This window comes from Manis javanica, chromosome 9 (assembly GCF_040802235.1).
Source record: "Manis javanica isolate MJ-LG chromosome 9, MJ_LKY, whole genome shotgun sequence".
Lineage (NCBI taxonomy): Eukaryota > Metazoa > Chordata > Mammalia > Pholidota > Manidae > Manis > Manis javanica.
In genome coordinates, this window is record NC_133164.1 from 8,064,370 (window position 1) to 8,086,975 (window position 22,606).

Here is a 22,606-nt window from a genome sequence, read left to right on the forward strand (position 1 = left end):
AATCAGAAATGAGAAAGGTAAAATCATTACAGATATCAAAGAATTATTAGAGAATATTATGAAAAGTTATATGCTAATAAACTGGATAACGGAGAAGAAATGGACAACTTTCTAGAAAAATAATAACCTTCCAAGGCTGACCCAGAGAGAAACAGAAAATCCACACAGACCAATTACCAGCAAGGAAATTGAATTGTTAATCAAAAAACTACCTAAGAACAAAACTCCTGGACCAGATGGTTTCACTGCTGACTTTTATCAAATATTTAGTAAAGACCTAATACCCATCCTCATTAAAGTCTTCCAAACAGAAGAGGAGGGAATACTTCCAAATTCATTCTATGAGGCAAGCATCACTCTAATACCAAAACGAGGCAAAGGCACCACAAAAACAGAAAATTATGGAACAATATCCCTGATGAACATAGATGCAAGAATACTCAACAAAATATTAGCAAATTGAATTTAAAAATACATCAAAAAGATCATCCATCATGATCAAGTAGGATTTATTCCAGGGACGTAAGTATGGTAAAATTTTCAAAAATCCATCCACATCATTCACTACATCAACAAAAAGGACAAAAACCACATGATCATCTCCATAGATGCCGAAAAAGCATTTGACAAAATTCAACAACCATTCATGAAAAAAACTCTCAACAAAATGGGTACAGAGGGCAAGCACCTCATCATAATAAAGGCCACATATGACAAATGCACAGCCAACAACATACTTAACAGTGAGAAGCTGACAGCTTTTCCTTTAAGATCGGGAACAAGACAAGGATGCCCACTTTCCCCACTTCTATTCAACATAGTTCTGGAGGTCCTAGCCACGGCAATTAGACAACACAAAGAAATAAAAGGCATTCAGACTGCAAGGAAGAAGTTAAACTGTCCCTGTTTGCAGATGACATGATATTGTACATAAAAAACCCTAAAGACTCCACTCCAAAACTACTAGACCTAACATCTGAATTCAGCAAAGCTGCAGGATACAAAATTAATACACAGAAATCTGTGGCATTCCCGTTCACTAACAATGAACTGGCAGAGAGAGAAGTCAGGAAAACAATTCCATTCACAGTTGCATCAAAAAGAATAAAATACCTAGGAGTAAACCTAACCAAGAAAGTGAAAGACCTATACCCTGAAAACTGCAAGACACTCCTGAGAGAAATTAAAGAAGACACCAATAAATGGAACTCATCCCATGCTCACGGACAGGAAGAATTAATATTGTCAAAATGGCCATCCTGCCTAAAGCAATCTACAGGTTCAATGCAATCCCTATCAAAATACCAACAGCATTCTTCAACAAACTGAGAAAATAGGTGTAAAATTCATATGGAACCACAAGAGACCACGAATAGCCAAAGCAATTCTGAGAAGGAAGAATAAAGCTGGGTGGATTACACTCCCTGAGTTCAAGTTCTACTACAAAGTCACAGTAATCAAGACAATTTGGTACTGGCACAAAAACAGACCCATGGACCAATGGAACAGACTAGAGAGCAAGCCCCGACACAAACCCAAGCATGTATGGTCAATTAATAGACAATAAAGAGCCATGGATATAGAATGGGGAAATGACGGCCTCTTCAACAAGTGGTGTTGGCAAAACTGGACAGCTACATGCAAGAGAATGAAACTGGATTATTGTCTATCCTGTACACAAAAGTAAACTTGAATTGGATCAAAGACCCGAATGTAAGTCATGAAACCATAAAATTCTTAGAAGAAAACATAGGCAAAAATCTCCTGAATATAAATATGAGCAACTTTTTCCTGAATGCATCTCCTCGGGCAAGGGAAACAAAAGCAAAAATTAACAAATGGGACTACATCAAGCTAAAAAGCTTCTGTCCAGCAAAGGACACCATCAGCAGAACAAAAAGGGCAGCCTACAGTATAGGAGAATATATTTGTAAATGACATATCCGACAAGGTATTAACATCCAAAATACATAAAGAACTCAAATGCCTCAACACCCAAAAAGCAAATAACCCTATTAAAAAATGGGTGGCGGATATGAACAGACACTTCTCCAAAGAACAAATTCAAATGGCCAACAGGCACATGAAAAGATGCACCACATCATTAATTATCAGGGAAATGCAAATTAAAACCACAATGAGATATCACCTCACAGCAGTAAGGATGGATAACATAGAAAAGACTAGGAAAAATAAATGCTGGCGAGGATGCAAAGAAAGGGAAACCCTCCTACACTGCTGGTGAGAATGTAAACTAGTTCAACCATTGTGGAAAGCAGTATGGAGGTTCCTCAAAAAACTAAAAATAGAAATACCATTTGACCCAGGAATTCCATTCCTAGGAATTTACTTTAAGAATGGAGGAGCCCAGTTTCAAAAAGACAGATGCACCCCTATGTTTATCGCAGCACTATTTACAATAGCCAAGATATAGAAGCATCCTAAGTGTCCATCAGTAGCTGAATGCATAAAGATGTGGTACCTATACACAATGGAACACCATTCAGCCATAAGAAAGAAACAAATCCTACCCTTTGCAACAACATGGATGGAGCTGGATAGTGTTACGCTCAGTGAAATAAGCCACGTGGAGAAAGACAAGTACCAAATGATTCCTCGTGGAGCATAGCAACAAAGCAAAACTGCAGGAACAAAACAGCAGCAGACTCACAGACTGCAAGAAGGGACTGACTAGTGGTTACCAAAGGGGAGGAGAGGGGAAGAGTGGGTGGGGAGGGAGGGAGAAGGGGATTGAGGGGTATTTTGATTACTATACATGGTTTGGGGGGATCAAGGGGAAGACACTGTGGCACAGAGAAGGCACATAGTGACTCTGTGGCATCTTACTACACTGATGGTCCGTGGCTGCAATGGGGTATATAGGGGGGACTCGATAATATGGGTGAATGTATTAACCACATTGTTTTTCATGTGAAACCTTCATAATAGTGTATATCAGTAATACCTTAATAAAAAAATATGGCTACATGCAAATACTTTATTAACACTTTCATTCCCAAATGGAACAGGGGTTTCTTATTCAATTGAAAATTTTATATACCCATTATCAGAGATGAGTTAGTACCCACATTCATGGAAGGAAAGCCCTCCTTTGAGAACAGTGCATTGCGATGTGAACAATCTGAGAAAAGTAATCAACTTCACCATATCTTGCTATCTGTCACGCCTTGGGAAACAATTCTTTGCATAAGAGCAGGGACTCAAAAGGTCAGCTATTCTTATTTCAAGTTTCATGGAGTCATCCCGGTTTATTGTAGTTACCCTAAAATACTCATGCCTAAATCTCTGTATTAAGAACACTATTCTTATTTCCATGCAGACAGTAAATCAAGAAGACATACTAGCCAGCTCCAAGAAACACAGTGCAGTGTACAATTCACTAAGAAACCTGAAGAGCATGTAAGACAGGTGACTTCATATAACGGCCATTATCACAGAGTAGTAAGCACCACTAATGGCTTATGTCTATCAAGTGCACACTCTGCTGAGAAATACCAAATTTAATTTTAGCAAAACCCTCTAGGGAGGTACTATTATTACTCCAATTAACAAATGAGGAAGCAGGCTTAGAGGTGCAGTGTTCAAGGTCACACAGCTAAGATTCCATCTCAGAGACTGAGCTCTTCACCCGTGTCGCACTGCCACTCTTCAACTCAGCTACCTTGTCTCTACTGTGAAATCTCCAGTCTAGTTTCCCACTTGCCCTTCAGAGTTTACAGTAGATGCTCTGTAATATCCTCTTACAGTTACTTTCTAAACTGCCCAGCCTAAATTAGGAATATTTCTACATATACTAATAATCAACCTGCTAATACCTGGTTAACAATTACTATCTGGTAAACGAAATAATCTTTAAAACACGTATAAGCATCAAGTTTAGTGTCTAAAATACTAAGAAGTTCAAAAGACTTGTCCAGAACTATACAAATGCCAATTTCGGTCTTCAATAGGGTTGCTGAATGATACTACTGTCACATAAACCAAATCTCAGGACAGTGCTGTAGGCTTAATGCTCCTAGAGTGGAAAAGAACATTTTTAAGTGAAGATCTGTAGAACACACAAGCTTACCTCCAGGTTTCCCCATCATGCCACACCAAGCAGTCATACACGGGGCCAGGATCACTGTATTTTTTCTCAAAAGAATTTAGTAATTCCACTTGACTTTGGAGCTCTTCCTTGAGTAGTTTATTTGCCTAATCAATTAGAATATATATTAATATTAGCACATTTTGTGTTCCTGAAAAAGTAGTATTAAATACAACGTGTGACACAACAGTAAAGTCACTTTACCCTAGAGAAAGGTAAGAAAATTTTCTTTCTACATCTATGCAACTTGTAGCTCAACTTAATGTAGGTATCAATTAATAAACTAAACATTAAAAGAAAAACGTCTTTTACTCAATCTCTCATTCACTTATTCCATCTGCTTTGAGAAAAACAGTACTACACGTTGGTCCTTATCATTTGGCCAAGACATGTATTGCTTACCTGTCTTGTAATCTGTATAACTCATTTCTAAAAGTAACTCTCAAATTGCTATAAAATAGGTTATCTATTTATTGACTTTAAAATTTTTCTATTAGGACCATTCCCATATCCAATCTGTTTAAGAATCCAGTAACAAATCCTGAATCATCTTTCTTTTCAGAATTTGGTAAATTAAATACATACTACATTTATGACCATGTACATAGAAACTATTTAACCACTGATATACAAAAATAAGAATTTCAAACCTAAGTATTTTTTAAAACTACATACTAGACAGCTCTATATTCACCTGAATAGTCCTAGTGAATAAAACTTTGATTTTCACATGTTCCAAAATCTTAAGTTATGCTTCATCTTTACTTATTCAACATATTCAACATTTACTGTTTCTCAAAGGAATAAACCAAGTATATAGACCTGTTTTCAGTTTACAAAATAAAATGGATAATTAAACCCAGATTCCTGTTGTATAAAGTTAGAAGTATACACGTAGGACCTGAAATGCCATATTTAATGTGCCTGATCAGGACAAAGTAAAAGAGCTGTTCCCAAAGGATCCTGTACCCAGATTAAGTAAATACAAGTTAAACGTGTGTATAGATCTGTTCAGCCAGCGGTCCTCAACCCCAACTGCACAGCAAGTAAAGGTCCTGGGGAGCTTTTAAAAATGCCTCCCTGCAAGATTCTGATGTAATTCCTCTCTAGCTCACAAGCACTGGCAGTTTTAAAGCTCTTTGTGTGATGGTAACATGCTGCCAGGTTTGAGAACCATCATATGATTCCATTTTTGATGAAGGTCATGTATGCATTAAAGGAAAAATTTGGAAGGATAAACATCAAGTTGTTGTTATCCCTGGGGGGTGACACTTTGCATACCTGTGCTGTACAAAAGTTTCTGCATTATTTTAATAATAAAGCAAGACATCATTTTCATTTTATAAATTGTCTTAAAAAACTTAACTGCGATTTAAGGATGTAGAACAATGGGAGCTCTCATATACTTCTTGTGAGAATACGAACTGGTGCTACCGCTTAATGCTCACCAGAAGACATGTGCAAGAATGCTGAAGAAAGCAGCCAAAAATGGAAAAAAAGCAAGTATCAATCTGCAAGGTGGACACACAAATTGTGGTTTACTCATCACACAGCAACAAAAGTGAACAAACTACTTCAACACCCACACATGGATGCATCTCACAAACAATACTGAGCGAAAGCAACCACACGTGAAAGAACACGCACCACTTTATAAATTCAGAACAGGCAACACAGAGCCAGATGGTGGGTGCCTCTGGGGAGGAGGGAGAGGAATGATGAAGAAGAGACATGAGAAGGAGGTGGGGCACTGCTGCTTGGGAGGGCTCACTTTGGTAATTCATGACAACACACTTCTGACACATGCCCTTTCAAACATCTGTATTGTATATGCACATTAAGAAGTTTAAAAAACTGACAAATACATATGTAAAATAATTTCAGGATACATAATAAAGGAAAAGTAGTAAAATTAAGCAACTTAAAAAATGTGTAAATCAGTCTATTCTCTAAGAACTCTATAGTAATGTTTAAATAAAAGCAACTAGCACCAACTTGGGAAGGGCAATTGCTGGTGACATCAAATTCTTCCTGTTTTCTACAGGCTTCTGCAAGCGCCACTCTGTGAATAGGGTCCCAGATTTTTTCCTTCCGTTCTTTCTGCAAAGACAGAAAATTGCCTTAAAAGAGGCTGACAAATGTTCAGGTAAATCTAGACAGTCTTTTATACACGGACCTAATTGTTGTCGGCCGTTGTGCTACACAGTTCTCATACAGAGGCTAATAAAAAAATAATTGATCAAGTTGATAAGGGAAAGGATCATTTATTAGGTAAAGTGCTGCACCTAGGTTATAAGAGAGCACACCAAACCACACCCAAATGTCTTTTAAAACATCATATGCCCAATTTAAATCCTTTCAAGAACAAACAATGCTACGTTAAGATGACTGATTGAATTCCCAGTCATTTAAAGCACAAGCAGTATTTTAGGCCTTTATGAAATTGGGAAATGCCTTAAGCCAAGTGGAAGTAGAGGACAGGAGTAAGACTCCAGTTACATTTTGATGGACATACAGGCTCCCTCCATTTCCTCCCTTGCTAACTTATTTTTTCCCTATCCTCGTTGACTTGATAGGGTTCTCTGTTACTGAAATTGGCCTGACCTTCATCCTCACTGTCTTTAACTCCCACAGTGCCTCCCCCAAGGGCAGTCTGCCAGTTAGAAAAAATCCTTTCCAGTAAAATAATCAACTCGACTAGGGCTAAAGCAGGAGGGTTGGCTTTCACTTAACCATGCTATCTTTGCATGTTAATTTGAACCTTATCAACACAGTTGATTAATTTAATACAGTGCATATAAATACTGTGCTATGTGTATTACAGCCTGAAATTATAAAATAAAATATTATCCAATAAAAGTTATGTATTTTCTTTTGCAATATTTTTTGGCAGAATGATTAGAATCTGACAAATAAGTGAAGGTTATATATGTAATATACTCAGGAACTTATGGTTCACAGATCCCTAGAAAATCAAATAACAAAATTCTGATTAGATGGAACAATATTTTGATTAGTCTTACCCATCAGGCTTATTTTCAAGTATTATATCTTGTCTTACAGTTGAATCCCTGAACCCGTATCAGCTACTGGAGTTAAAGCGGTTCTAAAGTGGCACTGTCAAATCCAGGAGCCACTAGCCACATGTTGCTATTGAAACTTAAATCTTAAAATATTACATAAAATTAAAATTTCAATTCCTTAGTCATACCAGTCACCTTTCAAGTTCTCAACAGCTGTTTGTAACTAGTGTCTATCATAATGGACAGATATTGAACATTTTGAACACTTTTCTTAACATTGAAAGGTCTACTGAATAGTGCTGTTCTAAAGCAGGCTCCTTGTCACTCAATTTGCCATCTTATTTCTCTAATCACAGACAGTTTGCAATTGTTCAGCAGCTTTAGAACTGAGTAACCCTTTATTTTAATACCGAATGATGACTAACTAATATCAAGAAGGGTAGTTAAACAGTAAGAAAACAGGACAAGTAATCATAGAAGCTATAGAAATGGGAATAAATAAGGCAGTCAGAACTTTAAATCAACTATATTTAGCCTTTTTGAGGTAAAGAAGTCTTTAAAAAATTCAATGAAAGTTATATTCCATCACCCAGATAAACAAAAATACACAAAAATTTGAGTATAATTTCAGTGTATTCATTCTCTAAACATACCCATGTATCCAAGATTAAGAGCCATGTTGAAATGGGTAACCAACCAGTCCAATGAACAGTATCTTTCTTTAAGCAGTCATTGTTTGAAAGCCTCCCACCCTCCAAAACAATTAAGGTTAGTAAGATTTTATGAATTTCTTTTCCTTTGGTAGGAAAAAATCTGAGGGAGAAGATAAACCATTGATACTAAATTATACATCACCTGTATCCTTTCCTTGAGAGCCTTTGGATAGAAGTCATAGCCATTTTTTATGCCAATATGGTATCTGCCGGAGGGATTTGTCCAGCTCACAGGAACCTATAGGAGAAAAGTAAATTGCTGACTCGATAAATAGTTTCCAATTCCAATGACTTAATACTGGGGAAAAAGGACTCCACTTCTACCCTAGTGGTTCAACTTGAATAGGCAAGCTGGTGTACTAGAGCAGTATTTTTAATATTCTAAGATGCCACAGTCTCTCTGGCTCCTTTTTCTCACCTGTAAATAAGATGGTTCAACTACCGTACCTCTCATTTACACAGTGCTCCATAGTTCATAAAGTGCTTTCAACACGTGTGGCCTCATGAATGCTCTAATCTTTAGTTCTCGAGCATCAGTGACACTGGCCTCTCCCCTACCTCCTTCCCATCCACCTGAGGGAGAGAGTGCAGTTCACAGAGCCTCCCTACCCGGAGCCCTTCTGTGAAGAAAAAGAACTGCATTCTCTTCTCCAGCACAGCAGGGATACTATCTACAGACTAAAGAAGAGCTCTTTGAGTTCTTAAGGAAAAACTTCCATGAAATCATGTTAATTATATATATAACATCGTAGTCTTTTCAACTATCTCAAAGTATGAAAAATAAGACTTAAAAGCTTTTAATTAAGGGAGTGATGTAAAGAGCATGCCCAGTTTACAAACGGAAAAAACAAAGAAGCAAAAAGAAATGAAACTCCTGGTCAAACAGCAGAAAGGCTGAAAAGAAAGCTGGAATCTAGTTCCATCACGGAGACAAATAACTCATGTAAAGCATTCGGGACTTAAAGTCAAATAAATTTGGCTGTGTATCCAAACACTACCTAACCAGATGTGATCCCCAGGCTTTTATTTACCCATGTGTAAAAGGGGAAATAATCCTCACCTTAGGAGTCTCACAAATAATAAAATGTACTGACCATTAACCAACTTGAAATGTCCATCAGGGCAACGTGAAGTATTCATGCTCTGTCATCACAGGACCCGCGGCCATCAAAAACAGCTTTCAATGTCTACTAATTATAAGGCTGGTTGATCCAAAGTTGGTTGACTCATCTATTCTCATTGGTATAATATCTTTAACCAACTCATCCCCATGTCCCTCATCAAATTATTCCCCTGGTAGGAAATTCTGGATGAAATTTTCTCACAAATAGAGGAAAGCATGCATAGACCTTCAAAGATCCATGAACTTTAAAAGGCCTGCATATCAGTAATCATTTCTGAATCAGGTGAATGTTTGCAGTACGTTAAATTTAAAATTTGGAAGACCAACTAACATCTTTCATTCAAAAACATATCAACCTTCTTTAGAGAACAGAGATTCTTAATTCTAATGTTCCTGCAACAGCTCATGATGTAACAACAATAATAAAGTGTTGAAACAATAAGGTAAGTCGTCACCAGCTGACAAATTCAAAGAATATTTAATCACAGGTGTCTTGCTACACAGGTGGCTTAGTAACCCTATGTTAGCGGCATCTTCTTTGTACAAAGTGATTACAAAAAGCTGTGAAATGACAAAGGATTAAATGGAATAACTAAACAAAACAGCAACAAAATAAACAAGTGTTAAGACATATTAAACACAGTCATTTAAAATATATATAATATAATAAAAACAATTCAATAGACATTATTTACACTTAAGTCTAAATGAGATCAAAATCTTCAGGGTCTATGCAACCAGATAATTCTCAAGTCACTACTATATATTTAGCTCAGAGTAAAGACAAACTAGCTAGTTATAAATGCTAACTAAAAAAAAAAATTAGAAAATCATGGTTCTGCATGGTTCTGCCATCTAACCTTAACCAATTTATCAACCAATAAGGCTGATTTTTATGCAAGAAACAATCCCTTTAATTAATAATTACAACTCTTTTCTCTCTTTTAAAGAGAAAATGCCTAATGAACATTTTCTTAACAAGTTAAGTGTCATTGCGAGTGTTAAGGTTTCGCACAGTAAAAGTCTGGGTTTTTTTTGTTTGTTTCTTCAACCTCTAAACTGGACTTCAAACTTGTCAGCTTCACGGTACTGCCAGAACACACGTACCTGCTCTCCTTCAGCTACCACTGCATTGAAATACAGTGCTAAATCTAGCCAAGTCATTCACTATGTCAGGACTCACTATTTCTTAAGATGTGAGGCTAAATATTGATGATTTTTAAAAATGGCTTCAAGTTGAATGTGGTAAAATTTTAAAAAGCACTGTGCTCCCTTCCAAAATGCAACTAAAATTTGAGAAAGGAAAAAAGAAACTAAAAGAAGAAAGAAAATGGGTGTAAGACTTTAGAAAACCAAAGTCACCACATTTCCAAGGTTGCAAAGTAAAAGAAGGCACTGAGAATTAGTGGGGAAATTGTGGAATTTTAATGCATAGTGTTGAGACAACTGAGTCTTCAAACTGAAAAAAGGATATAGGACTCCTATTTTGAACTGAGCATACAATCAATCTCAGGTGAATTCTAGAACAAATATGATAAGAAAAATGGTGAAAGTTTTTAAAAAAGAATACAGGAGAATATCTTCATAATCTTGGAGTCAGGAAGGATTTCTAAAGACTAAAAAGCCCTAATTAAAGAGCAAAGATTGATACTCAACTATATTCAATTTAAGAACCAGTATTCATCAAGACATCACATGGAAGGAAAAATACAAGTATAGAATGGGAGAAGGATACCTGAAAACACATATAATCAAAGGGGAGGTACATAGAAAATAGAACAAAATTCTACATTTCAGTAAGAAAACAATAGACATCTCAATAGGAAAAAAAATGGGCAAATGAAAGTGAATCAGCACTTCAGAAAAGAGGAAATCCAAAGTCTAAACATATGAAAAGTTGCTCAATCTTATTAGTAATCAGAGAAGTATAAATTAAAGCCACAGTGTGATATACCTAGATTCTCAGTATACTTGAAAAATTAAGGAGCTAAAAAAACCCCAAGTGTTGGCAGTATGACTGTTACAACTCTTATACACTGCTCTTTGTATTTTTGTACAAGTACTTAGAAAACCTGTTTGGTACCTATACACATGCTCATGGGATCTGTATAGAAGAATGTTCTTTAAGGAACTGTTAGCCACAGTTCCAAACTGGAAACTACTCACCTATTTATCAGTAGTAGCATGGACAGAATGTGGTACATACGAAGCATGGCATACTGCACAGCAATGAGCGGATCATTACTACATGGATACTCACAGCCAAATTGCCAATCTCCCAAACGTTCAAAGAAAGATGACATGATACAGAAATCAAATATTCACATGAAGTTCTCAAATAGGCAAAACTAACGGTGTATTTCATGAACCCACAAAGAGGTGGTAAAACCATAAAGAGGAGCAAAGAAATGATTATCACAAAAGTCAAAATAGGTTGTGATGTGGGAGAACACAGGAAGCTTGAAGTACGGCAATATTCTGCCTTATGTGGGTGCTGGATAAAATGGTGTTCCCTTTAACTGTTCGAGAAACTGTGTTTATGCACTTTCCTTTATGTCTGTACATTTTGCCATGAAAGATTTTAAGTTTCTATTTACTTTTTTGCTTCTAGCTACTCATTGTGGAGTACCACTGGTCAAAAGTAAATGACGACTAGTTTCCCAAGAAGGCCTAGGAATAGCATCCTTAGAGAATGAGATACTGGAATGGTCAAAGCAGCCTAACTAGCCATTGATTTTAAACTAGAGAAGAATAAGACATTAACTGTCAGCACTGTATGGACTGTTTGGAAGTTGAAATAAAATACAAATATCTAACTCATCTTAAAGCATGTTTAAGCCAAAGAAACTTGAAGATTTTACTATGTTGCTTTCTGAAAATGGTGTCTGAGAGTTTCTGAAAAGAGTTCTGAGAGATCCAAACAGTAAGAATCCCAGTGACTAGTAACATTGTCCCTCTTAATGATTCTGGTGAAATAGCTCACCGCCTGCACGTCCTTGAAAAACAATAACTGGATATGTATGTGGGTATGTTGACAGAGAAGGGATTATAAGATTGGTGGAAAGTATGAGGAAGTTAGATAGCCACCCATCCCACTGCTGCCCAAACCTGATCAACCGGACAACTGTCCCTACCTGAACCTGAACCAGAGAGAAGTAGGGATGATGGCTCCAGAGAACTCACGCATCAGAGGAGACAGATGCTACATATGAAGAATCTGCAGAGGCCTCCCCAGGTACCTTTCAAGGCATGACTCCCTGGACGCTGATGGCCAGGCTTATTTCTCCCTCATCCCCACAAGCTGTGGGCAGAATAGGATAAGATTCTCTTTGACGTAATGAAAACACCTGGGTGGAAAAAATATATGCTGATCTCATGGGGTTTCCCATGACAGGATCATTGTCCTACACTGAGACCCACAGCAAGACCCTGCAGAATCCCCGTTCATGTGCCCTGCTACACAGAGGCAGCTCGGGATGACCAGACACCTGTGGAAAGCTCACAGGTGAAAAGCAGAGCCCAAGTTACTAAGAGAGACAGAGGACGGAAGAGAAGAGGAGAGAAGAAGGAGAAGATAAGGAAGAGGAGACAAGGGGGAAAAAGGGAGAGGAGAGGAAGAAAGAGAATGAGGGAAAAGAAAGAAGTAACTAGATAAAAACTTTTTGACAATACCGAGATAAAGTGTTTCATATGTGATATAAAAATATGCTCTGAGTAAACATGAAAAGCCTTCCACAATTAAAAATAATAGGTAAAATTTAACAAAATTCAATACAAGTTGAGAAGAAAATGCTGAGAAAATCTTGGAAATCTCTTACAAGGGAAAAAATAAACAAAAGCAATGAACAAAGAATGGAGAAACTAAGAAAACTGAAGGGTCAACACAAGAGGTCCAATGTCCAGCTAACAGGAGTTCCAGATAAAAGCACAGCAGAAACAGTAGGCAGGGGTAACCCAGGAGACAAAGCGAGAACACTTCTCAGGAACGAAAGACCTGAGAGTTAAACCCTCTTCTTCCACTGTGTTAATTCTACAAAGTCTAAAACTAAAAATAATTTCAAAAAGTAAGACATATTAGCATGTTATTTAAAACTCTGAAGATAATTTAATATGTCAAAGACTTAATGCTGGTTAAATGGGAACTGACAGTGACAGGGGAAGATGTTAGAAGCCATGTAGAAATAGGTGTCCTTTTAAACTCTGCAGACATATTGAATACAATTAAAAATTAAACCCCCCACTATATCAATAGGCAGAGAATACTTAAAGGAGATAAAGAAATATGTCATCAAGTTGAGGAAAGTTGTAAATATCAATCAATTTCCTGATCTTATTTCATAGCATATACATGGCACACAAAATTCTACCTGAGTACTGATGATAATATCAATTCACATGGTTTACCTGAAGCATGGCTTTTTAAAAAGAAACAAGTTCAGGATAATATTTTACATGATTCTAAATCTGCCTGACTTACTAGGAGTGCTCTCTAGTTTCCCAGAGTAACGTAACACACAGGAATCCCACGTTTCTCCCCGAAACATACTCCTAATAACAAGGCTGACTCAGGGAAGACAGGCAAAACTTTAGAGTCATTCAGATGTGCAGAGACTCATTTCCCTGCAGTTCACAATCTTTCTTTTTTTAAAGCACATGATACCTTAGTCAGCTTGGGGTCACTGGGAAAATACCAGAGACCAGGTAGCTTAAACACCAGCAATTTATTTTCTCACAGTTCTGCAGGCTGGGTGCATGAGATCAGGAGGCCAGCAAGGTTGAGGTGTGGTGAGACTCTCCTGACTTGCTGTGTCCTCATGTGACAGAGAGAGAAAGAAGGTGCTCCCTCATGAGGGCACTAATCCCATTATGGGGCCCACCCTCACTCATTAAGTCTCACCACCATCACACTGTGGGGTGAGGGCTGCAACATCCATGTCACATGTGTGGGGTCCATAATATATGGAAAAAGAAGCAAAACCTGGTTATTAAATCCTGCTGCTTTGCTGGAGCAGGTAGATTCTGAGATGACCCACGCCTTTGGAGAGCCCTCTCCCTTTAGTGAAGGCAGGACCTGCAAATATCTCTCCAGTGATTAGGTTGTGGTAGGTAATATGGCCAGGGTGAAGGGATTTTGCTGATATAATTAAGACTCCCTAATCAGGTGACTGAATTAGTTAATCAAAAGGGAGAGCATCCTGGGTGGGCCTGACCTAATCAGGTGAGCCCTTTAAAAGAGAGACTGGGACCACCCTCCAGCTCAGAGATTCTCCTGCTGGCCTTGAAGAAACAGGCTGTCACAAGTTCTACAACTACAAGGAAATGAATTCTTCCAAAAGCACATGAACTTGGAAGAGAATCCTGAAGCTCAGATGAGAACACAGCCCCAATCAGCACCTGACTGCAGGCTTGTGAGACCCTGAGCAGAGAACCACAAAAAGCCATGACTGGTCTTCTGGCCCAGGGAAACAGCAAGATAATAAATGTAGGAATGTATGTGGTTTTAAGCTGCTAAATTTGTTATGTGGCAGAGCAAACTAGTAACACTGTTACCATAGTCTTACCCAAAAGACAATGCATACACATAACTCAGATGATAAAGATGGGAAAAGTTAGATAAAGCTCTTTAGACATATAACTAAGCACAAATATATCTTCCAAACTAATTCTGCTAATTTAAAAGGTAAGATTACTGAATTACAATTAAATTCTTGCTATATAACAAACTCATTAGCTAATATCTCATGAACTGCTTTGTATTTGTTTTCTAATCATTTTTCAAATTAGCTTACCCCAGTCTTTCCACCAAGTACATGGAATAAGACAAAGCCAGTCACTTAAGTCCATAAATATTAAAGCATAAATATTTCATGTTCAAGTTTCCAGAAGGGACAGGAAAAGACAAAGGCAAAACTATCATCTGGTCACTTCCCACTTAATTCAAAACTTAAAATTTTTAGCATTTGGCAACTACACTGAAAAAATTCCAATTCTAAGCCCACTTTGAACAACAGCTTCTTCCAGGATGGCCCCTAATGATCCCTACACCTCCTGATATCTCTGCCCTTATAAAATCCCCTCCCTGCTTTATATGCTGGATTTAATGACTCCCTTCTAATGAAAAGAACATGGCAGAAGTGATGGGATGGTCACCTCCAAGTTTTTATAAATTAAAGGACCATGGCCTCCATCTGGGGCACTGTCTCTTGGACTACCTACTCAGGGGGCAGATCAGCTGATGCTGTGAAGCAGCCCCCTGAAGACATCCCCATGGTGAGGAACCGAAGCCTGCCAATAATCACTGATCAAGCTTGGAAAGAGACTTCCCTTCTCCACCCAAGTTAAGCCTTCCGATGAACCACAGCCCTGACCGACAGTCAGCAAGCAGGAGAGACCTTGAACAACAAGCACCCAGTGAAGTCACACCCAGATTTCTGACTCACAGAAACTGTAAGATAATAAATGTTTGTTATTTTAAACCATGAAGTTTGGGGATAATTTGTACACAGCAATAGGTTACTAATACTTTATCCCAGTGTAAGCAAAAAACATTAGATGCTCTGAGGGAATACAAAAAAAAAAGAAAAAATTCAATAGAAAGGTAAAAGCTCCAACCTTAAGCATTCTTCCTGAAAGACCAAGAATTTCACCATCTTTTGGCTCTACTACAGTCGCAGTATTCACATCACCACTTCCTGTTGTATCTATGATATCAATGATTTTTGGTTTTCCATCTGTTGTAACCTATAAATTGAGATAATTGAAATATGAATTATAAATTCAACTTTTTAACCTTTAAAGAAAGCAATGCCAACCCCCATGTATGTGTGTACATGTACATATAAAAAATATCCTATAAATCTGTATTCACTTAAAAGAGAACTGTTTTAAGCCAAAAGCCTGAAAAATATTTTTAAGAAAATTTAGTCATGAAAAACACCAGAGACTCCTTCAACTGATTTTTATATATATTCAGTTAACAAATACTTACTAAGCATTTACACAGGCCATGTTGTTTCGTGTTGGGGATACAGTAATGATCAATACACAAAATCCCTGGTCTCACAGATCTTCTGTTTTATTCAGTCAATAAATAAGTCTAATATATACCATGTCAGATGGTGGACAATTACTACAGAGAAACATTGAGCAGGCAAGGAGGAGGTCTGAGGCTTTCAATTTTAACCAGGCTGGTCAAGAAAGGTCTTCTTGAGAAGGTAACATCTGAGAAAGGATCTGAAGAAGGTGAGCTTGGGCTGGATAAGCACAAAGTTTAGGGGAAAAAATGTTTAAACTATTTCATTATAGGATGCTATACTAGCACGCACACTTAGTGAGTCCAAAGTTCAAACTTAACACTCAAACTCATTTCTCTCTGGGTTTTGCCAGCTCAGGAATTAACATACACTCAGTAGCTCCAGCCAGGAACTCAGATGTTGTTCTTCTCTGATTCTTTACTCTAGGTTAACTATTTACATCAAATCTGTCAGGAAGTCCTCTTATTTCTACCTCTAAACTATAGTTCAAATTCATCTTCCTCTCTTGAGTTTCACTACCAGCATCCTGATCCTCTCCACCACTATCACCTCCGGCCTTCCTAAAGTGGATGCTCCTTACAGTATCCATTCTTAGCTCCCAACAAAAGCAAGAGGCAAACAAGTTGTCCTATGCCAGTCCTCAGTTTGACACCTGTAATGGATGACAGAGCAGGCAACACAAAACCTCCCTACCTGACCCCACCACTCACCAGCCTCCATTCAATTCCTGGAACATTCCAGAGGTTTTCCTGCCTCACATTCTTTTGCACACGATCTTTCTGCTTGGGATTCTGTGTCCCTTCAGTTGTTCCACAGAAATTCTAATCTCACCTTCCAGTTTTCTACTAAAATGTCACCCCTTCAGAAAGGCCTCCCTGATGACCTCTTTTAAATGGGCTTCATCCCAAACCTGATTATTTCTCCTTGCTGTACCTTCTTTCTTACACAGAACTTAACTGGTAATCATACAGTTAGCTGATTAGAAGTCATGTACCTCCACTATTGGAAGATAAGCTCCGTAAGGGCAAAGACTGTGTCTATTTCATTCACCAAATTACCCAAGACCTAGCAGTGCCTGTTGGGTACTCAACACATACTGACTTAATTACTGAACGATCTGACACTCAGCATGAAGACTCATCTGCATGTCTGGTTTCTTGGCTATCCCACAAATTTTCATTTGGACCAGACTGACTGCTACAGGTACCAGAGTACTGTATTTTCATATTACTTGTGGGAAAAATCAGTCCTGGGCTCTTTCTAGGCTAGCTTCACAAATGGCAGTTGCAGCGTTCAAGATAACAGGCACTAAGTTAACAGTAGAAACCAGATACAGACACAGTGACTGATAAAAGCAGATGCCAAACATCAGAAAGAGAGTGGAATGAAAAGACGTCAACAGTGTGACAAAAGCAGAAAGCCCTCCAAATCGTTTTCCACCTGGAGAATTCCCACTCTGTAAAGTTAAAACTTAATGTCCATTTAAGTCCATCCTCTGGATCACATGCCTCTCTCCCCAACACAACTGCACTGCCCTGAAAGCAGATGCTGATTTAGAAGAGATTGCCTAAGTATCTTTAGAAATAAAAATAATGACAGAAAATGTAAGGAAATCTGTCAAAATAAAAATGGAAACAACAGGAGGTTAATACTCTTCTACAAAATTAAAACTACCTAAATCATATACTAAGAATATAAGAAAATAACCTATTTTAAAATGTATCCCAACTCTCTACATAATTTGAGAGCCACACCATGGTACTCAGAACATGTCACTCATCTTCATCTCATTCAATGAGCAAACAACTTCAGTGATTTGAGATCATCAAGAATCACAAGAGAGCACTAACAAGTCAGACACAGATCCTGCCCATTAGAAACCTCATTATCACTATGTGAGTAAAGGAAGAAAGTCTACTGGGATTTAGCAGCTTATTTTACTGTTCACTATCACCACAGACTTTACTTACAGAATCTTTCATTAAAGATTCTTACATGCACTATTTTCAATCCATGTACTTCTTTCATCTCCATAGGTAAATAAAGGCAAGCACTCCACTGGAGATAAGACAAGACGAGTAGGCTTAGAAAGTAGAGGTTTTACTAAAGGCAAACCAGCTGATAATTTGCATTGGAGTTTGGGGAGAACTAAAGGAAAAGCAGAAACTACTGCTAACATTACAACTATATCCTCATCCTTGAGGCAGGGAAGGTGTCACCTGAAAAGGAGGGACTGATCCCTCGGCCAGTTGTTGTATGAGTCAAGATAAGATTAATAAGCCCTGTGTCCTGGGGTGTGGGACTGAGAAATGCTTACTAGGCAAAGCCTGCTGGACAAAACAGAAGTTGCCCAAAGGTTTTCCCCAAACGTCAAGAATCTAAGTCACTTTGTGTCTCTACTGAAACGATTGTGGTGGAGGAGATAGCTAGGGTTGGGAGCCATTCACTGAACATCAGAGAACCAGAACAAAACAGGGGAAATGCACAGATTATCCTAAACAATACAAAGGGAATGTAAAGTATTTACTTAAATTTTCAGGGAAGATACTGAAAACAGTCTTTTAAACAAAGGAAAATATTTCATAAATACTATTAAATGTTTAACTGTTATTCTGAGAACATAATGAATAAATAAGATGGGCTTTGCTTTCAGAAAGCTTATAAACTAGTTGGGAAGACAGATGAGTCAAGAGCTGCAATAAAGCACAATAATTAACAAAGATAAGGAATATCTATGAAAACATGTAAGAACACAAAACCCAGCCTGGAGGAATCAGGGAAGGCCAACTCAGAGAGGAAGGTAACAAAAATTAAAATTAATGGCATAGCATCCAATATTTGTAAATAATTATGTATCTAAGATAATTTACTTACTGTATTCTATAGTTTTAGTGAACTTAAAAATAGATTTTTATAGGACTACTTGTAGCCTACTTTAAACCATTTTTTCTCCATGAGGATATTATGTACATTATGCATATATGTACATTTTTTTCCATTCAGGAAAAGTATTTAGTTAAAAGCACATTTCATACAAAATGAGTTTGGATATATGCTTTTGAGATAATTTTAACTTTAGCAGGAAAAAAGGTATGTAAATAAATACTAAAATGAAATATTTTAAATGCTATGGGAGGATATGAACAAATTCCTATGGCAGCAAACCTGGGGGGAAAAAAGCCTAAATTAACTGTTAGCAGGGATTGGGCCTTACGCATCTTTGAACCACCAGGTCCTAACACAATAGCTAGCACATACACATAAATACATGGTGTGTGTGGGTGGCTGAATTAAATTAGTAGATAATCCAAAAGGTAATGGGGTCAAGACCCAGCTGGCTCTGAAAGGAGCAAAGAGTTTACAGGTGATCGTGGAACGCTTGCAAGAGGATTAACTCTACATGTGTGCAAAGGCATGTACTGGAGAAAGACCTGAAACATCTGGGTGTGGGGAAAAGACAAGATGTTCAGGATGGAAAAACAGGGTACATGGTGGGGTGGACATAAGAAACCAGCCTACATGAGCACATTAAGCAGAATGGTGAAGGGCCATATAAAGGTCAAATGTTTGGACTCTGCCATTATGCAAAGGCATCTGGGATGCAGTTTTTGTTTGTATCAGGCAAGGGTTGTAATGGAAGGTTATTAAGAAAAATAACTTTAGCAATGTGAAGGATGGAGCAAAGAGAAGCAAGACAAGTGGCAGGGAGACTGGCTATTACATATCCTTTCAGTCCCAAATCATCCGTGCAGCGTGAGTGGTCAGCTCTCACTGGGTCCCCAACCATTCACCCTTTTCACACAAACTTAGGCACCTACCAGGTCACAAGAGAACTGGCCAAAAGCAGTAACCAAAGGATGAGACAACTACTGTTCTTGTAGTTCTCACTTTGTGCCTGTAGTCCTCTACTCAGACCCCATCTGGCTTTCCAAATGTCCCCTTCAGTCCCCTCTTCCTACCACTCCATTCTTTCCTTCCTTTTTATTTCTATCACCCTCTTAATGATATATACATAGACCTACAAAGCAAATTCGCTCAAGGTAAGTGGAGAAAAAAACCTTAAAAACTCTCATGTTTGCAAGCCACCTGACTGAATTTCTTTTAACTGCTCATGTTTAGGTCAGTATCTCAGAGCTCGTTGTTAGAATAATTATGTTTTAGTTTTATTTCAATGTTTTATTGCTTGAACATTTTTTGTTCCATGCAAATATCTAATATATATTTATCCTCATGTAGTTGGTAATTTGAGTCAGCATAAACTCCTACTAAATATTCTCACTTAAAAAATTCGCGTGTGTTTACACTCGAGCATTTTAAAAAGTCACATGAAATTAATCATCTCAATTTTCATGGCAACACTGTGGAATGAGAATTACTATTACTTCACAGTGACCAACAGAACAATTTGATAAGCAGACGGGAAATTCTACAAAAGCATTTTGTAGAACTCCTCCAAACTTTTCTGATACTCGATTACCCTGACAAAGGAACCAGTGAACCACATACCCCAGCTGTTCTCCTCCCACTTATCCCTATAAAAAGTAAACATACACTACAACAGAATGGAAACCATCACTACTCTGTAATAGAGCCTCAATGAGGTGATGATAGCTGTTACTGCTACATATCTTCAGTTATTAATACAACTGTACAACTAGAGGTACCAGGAAGAACTCATCACCTGCTGCGCCTCTGACCAAAGCTGCCTGTCCAGCCACCCTAAGGTGTGTTGTATTCCAAAATGACCATGAAGAATGAACAAGAGGAGTTCGATTCCCAGAGGAATTCTACACAGAATCCGCCAGACTGGTTCCCTTTTTCTCCGGCATGACATCGGAACCTCTAAAACACTATCTCATTTATTAGAGAGCACAGCACAGGATTCAGAGGAAGGAGAGGGCCTGGGGGAGACGGAGAATTATTCAACGACAGGGTTTAGTGCAGAAAGGAGGGTCTCATACACAGATGGAGGACTGATTGAAGGAAGGAACAGATAGGCATACAGTAGGATTAGCCAGGTTAGACTTCTGGGAGATGATCTTCAACAACGGTGAAATTTTGCTTATGACTGGATTTCAGCAAAAGGCTAAGGATAATTTACAAAAGCCAAACTTAGAAGACTTTATGTGCGATACTTTTCATCGAGAGACAGATGCTTAAAAATTACTCTTCGGTATCGTACCTGGACCTAAAGATTTCAAAGGTGTCTACGGCAAAACTTAATGATTTTAAATATTGTAGTTAAAGTATATTGTCTTGTATTTTGAGGCTAAAGAAATACAGAAGCCTAATTTAATAAAGTTCGAAGAGGTCGCCAAGACCAAACTGGGTTCTCACGTAAAACAAAGACTAAGCCATGCGTTTCAATGACCCTAATCAAGTACATTGCAGACGATGGTTTAAAATTAGAATACATAAGAACTACCAGAGGAAACAGTTCCGGAAGTTGACCGAGTTACCTTCTTGAAACCCGGCTTTCGTGTTTTAAGAGAAACAAGCCTCCCCCAAAACAAATCTCCCGAACGAGAGCAAAAACGAAATCCTGATAGGTCATTTGTCCCTTCTCTATTCCTTCCCTACCCCCCACCCCCCCCAAGTAATAAAAATTGTAAAACCGTCTTCTGGAAATAGCAGGCGCAGGCCGGTGCCGGAGAAGCTAGGGAACCTGCGGAGGTGGGCGGTGCGGTGACAGGGGGCCTCAGGGCCCGGGCCCCGCAGGCCTGGACAGGAAGGGGCTTCCCGGGCCGAAGGCGGACCAGGCGCCCCCAGCCACGCCGCTTTTGTCTGGGCCAAATCACGGCCCAGCCCGAGCCCGCCCGCCTGGCCCTCGGCTCGCCGCAGCGCGGACTTTCGCTTGCCGCCTCCGAGGCTGCGACCCCTCAGCGTCCCAGGCCCCCCTGGCAGGGCCGGGTCCCCGCTCCCGGGGCCTCGGCCGCTGCCGCACCTGCATGCCCGGAGCCCCGGGGTCGACCCCCGTGTCCAGAACTGCGATGAGGACCCCTCGCCCATCATACTCCGGGTAGCGACAGAGGAAGGAGGAGGCCCCGGTCTCCTTCTTGGGCAAGAGGCCGTGGAAGGGGAAAGGCTCCTCAGCCGCGGCGGTGGCCATGGGCGCTAGCTGGAAGACGAGTTAGAGGAAAACTGCCAGGCGGCGCGCGGACGGGCGACGCGAGGACACCCGGCGGCCTGGGCGGGGGCGGGAGGCGGGGGCCGAGCGCCCGCCAATCCCGTCCCGCCAGGCTGAGGCTGCCAATCGCGCTCTGCGTCGTCAGCTAACGGCGCCGCTCTCTGGAGCGCGGCCGGAGTGTTGCCGGGGCCGCAGAGAAGGAGGCGGAGTCTGGGCGCATTGCCGTCGGCTTCCGTCTGGAACCTGGGGTCTTAAAGAGACCCGCACGTGGTACTGGAAGCAGGGGGCCGCCCCCAAGCAGAAGGCTCCGGTGTCCCGGGCCGCAACGCTTTCCCAGGACGGAGGAAGGACGGGCCTCCAGCCCGGAGTAGCGGGCACCTCTGGGGGCAAGCGACGGTTCCGGACTTGAGGTTGTGGACGAAAGTTTTCGGTCAGCCTCTGCAGGAGCCCAGCCCCTGAGGAACGGGAGCCACTCCCG

General features: G+C 39.4%; 1 protein-coding gene across 7 annotated transcripts in view; it reads right to left on the reverse strand.

Annotated features, from left to right (window-relative positions):
- The window catches only part of TPP2 (tripeptidyl peptidase 2), a 75,167-nt gene extending 52,965 nt beyond the window's left edge, over window positions 1-22,202 (reverse strand). For 2 of the 7 annotated variants that reach the window (XM_037024828.2, XM_037024827.2), the window contains exons 1-5: window positions 21,946-22,199; window positions 15,580-15,708; window positions 7,987-8,082; window positions 6,104-6,208; window positions 4,091-4,215 (exon numbers count right to left, since the gene is read on the reverse strand). In XM_037024828.2, coding sequence (XP_036880723.2) covers window positions 4,091-4,215; window positions 6,104-6,208; window positions 7,987-8,082; window positions 15,580-15,708; window positions 21,946-22,110 — 620 coding nt within the window. In that variant the 5' untranslated portion in view covers window positions 22,111-22,199. Of the gene's footprint in view, window positions 1-4,090; window positions 4,216-6,103; window positions 6,209-7,986; window positions 8,083-8,938; window positions 9,529-15,579; window positions 15,711-21,945 lie in introns of those variants that run through there. The other 5 variants (XR_005063070.2, XM_073212380.1, XM_073212381.1 and 2 more) reach the window with 5 other exon arrangements.
- Window positions 22,203-22,606: the final 404 nt, after the last annotated feature.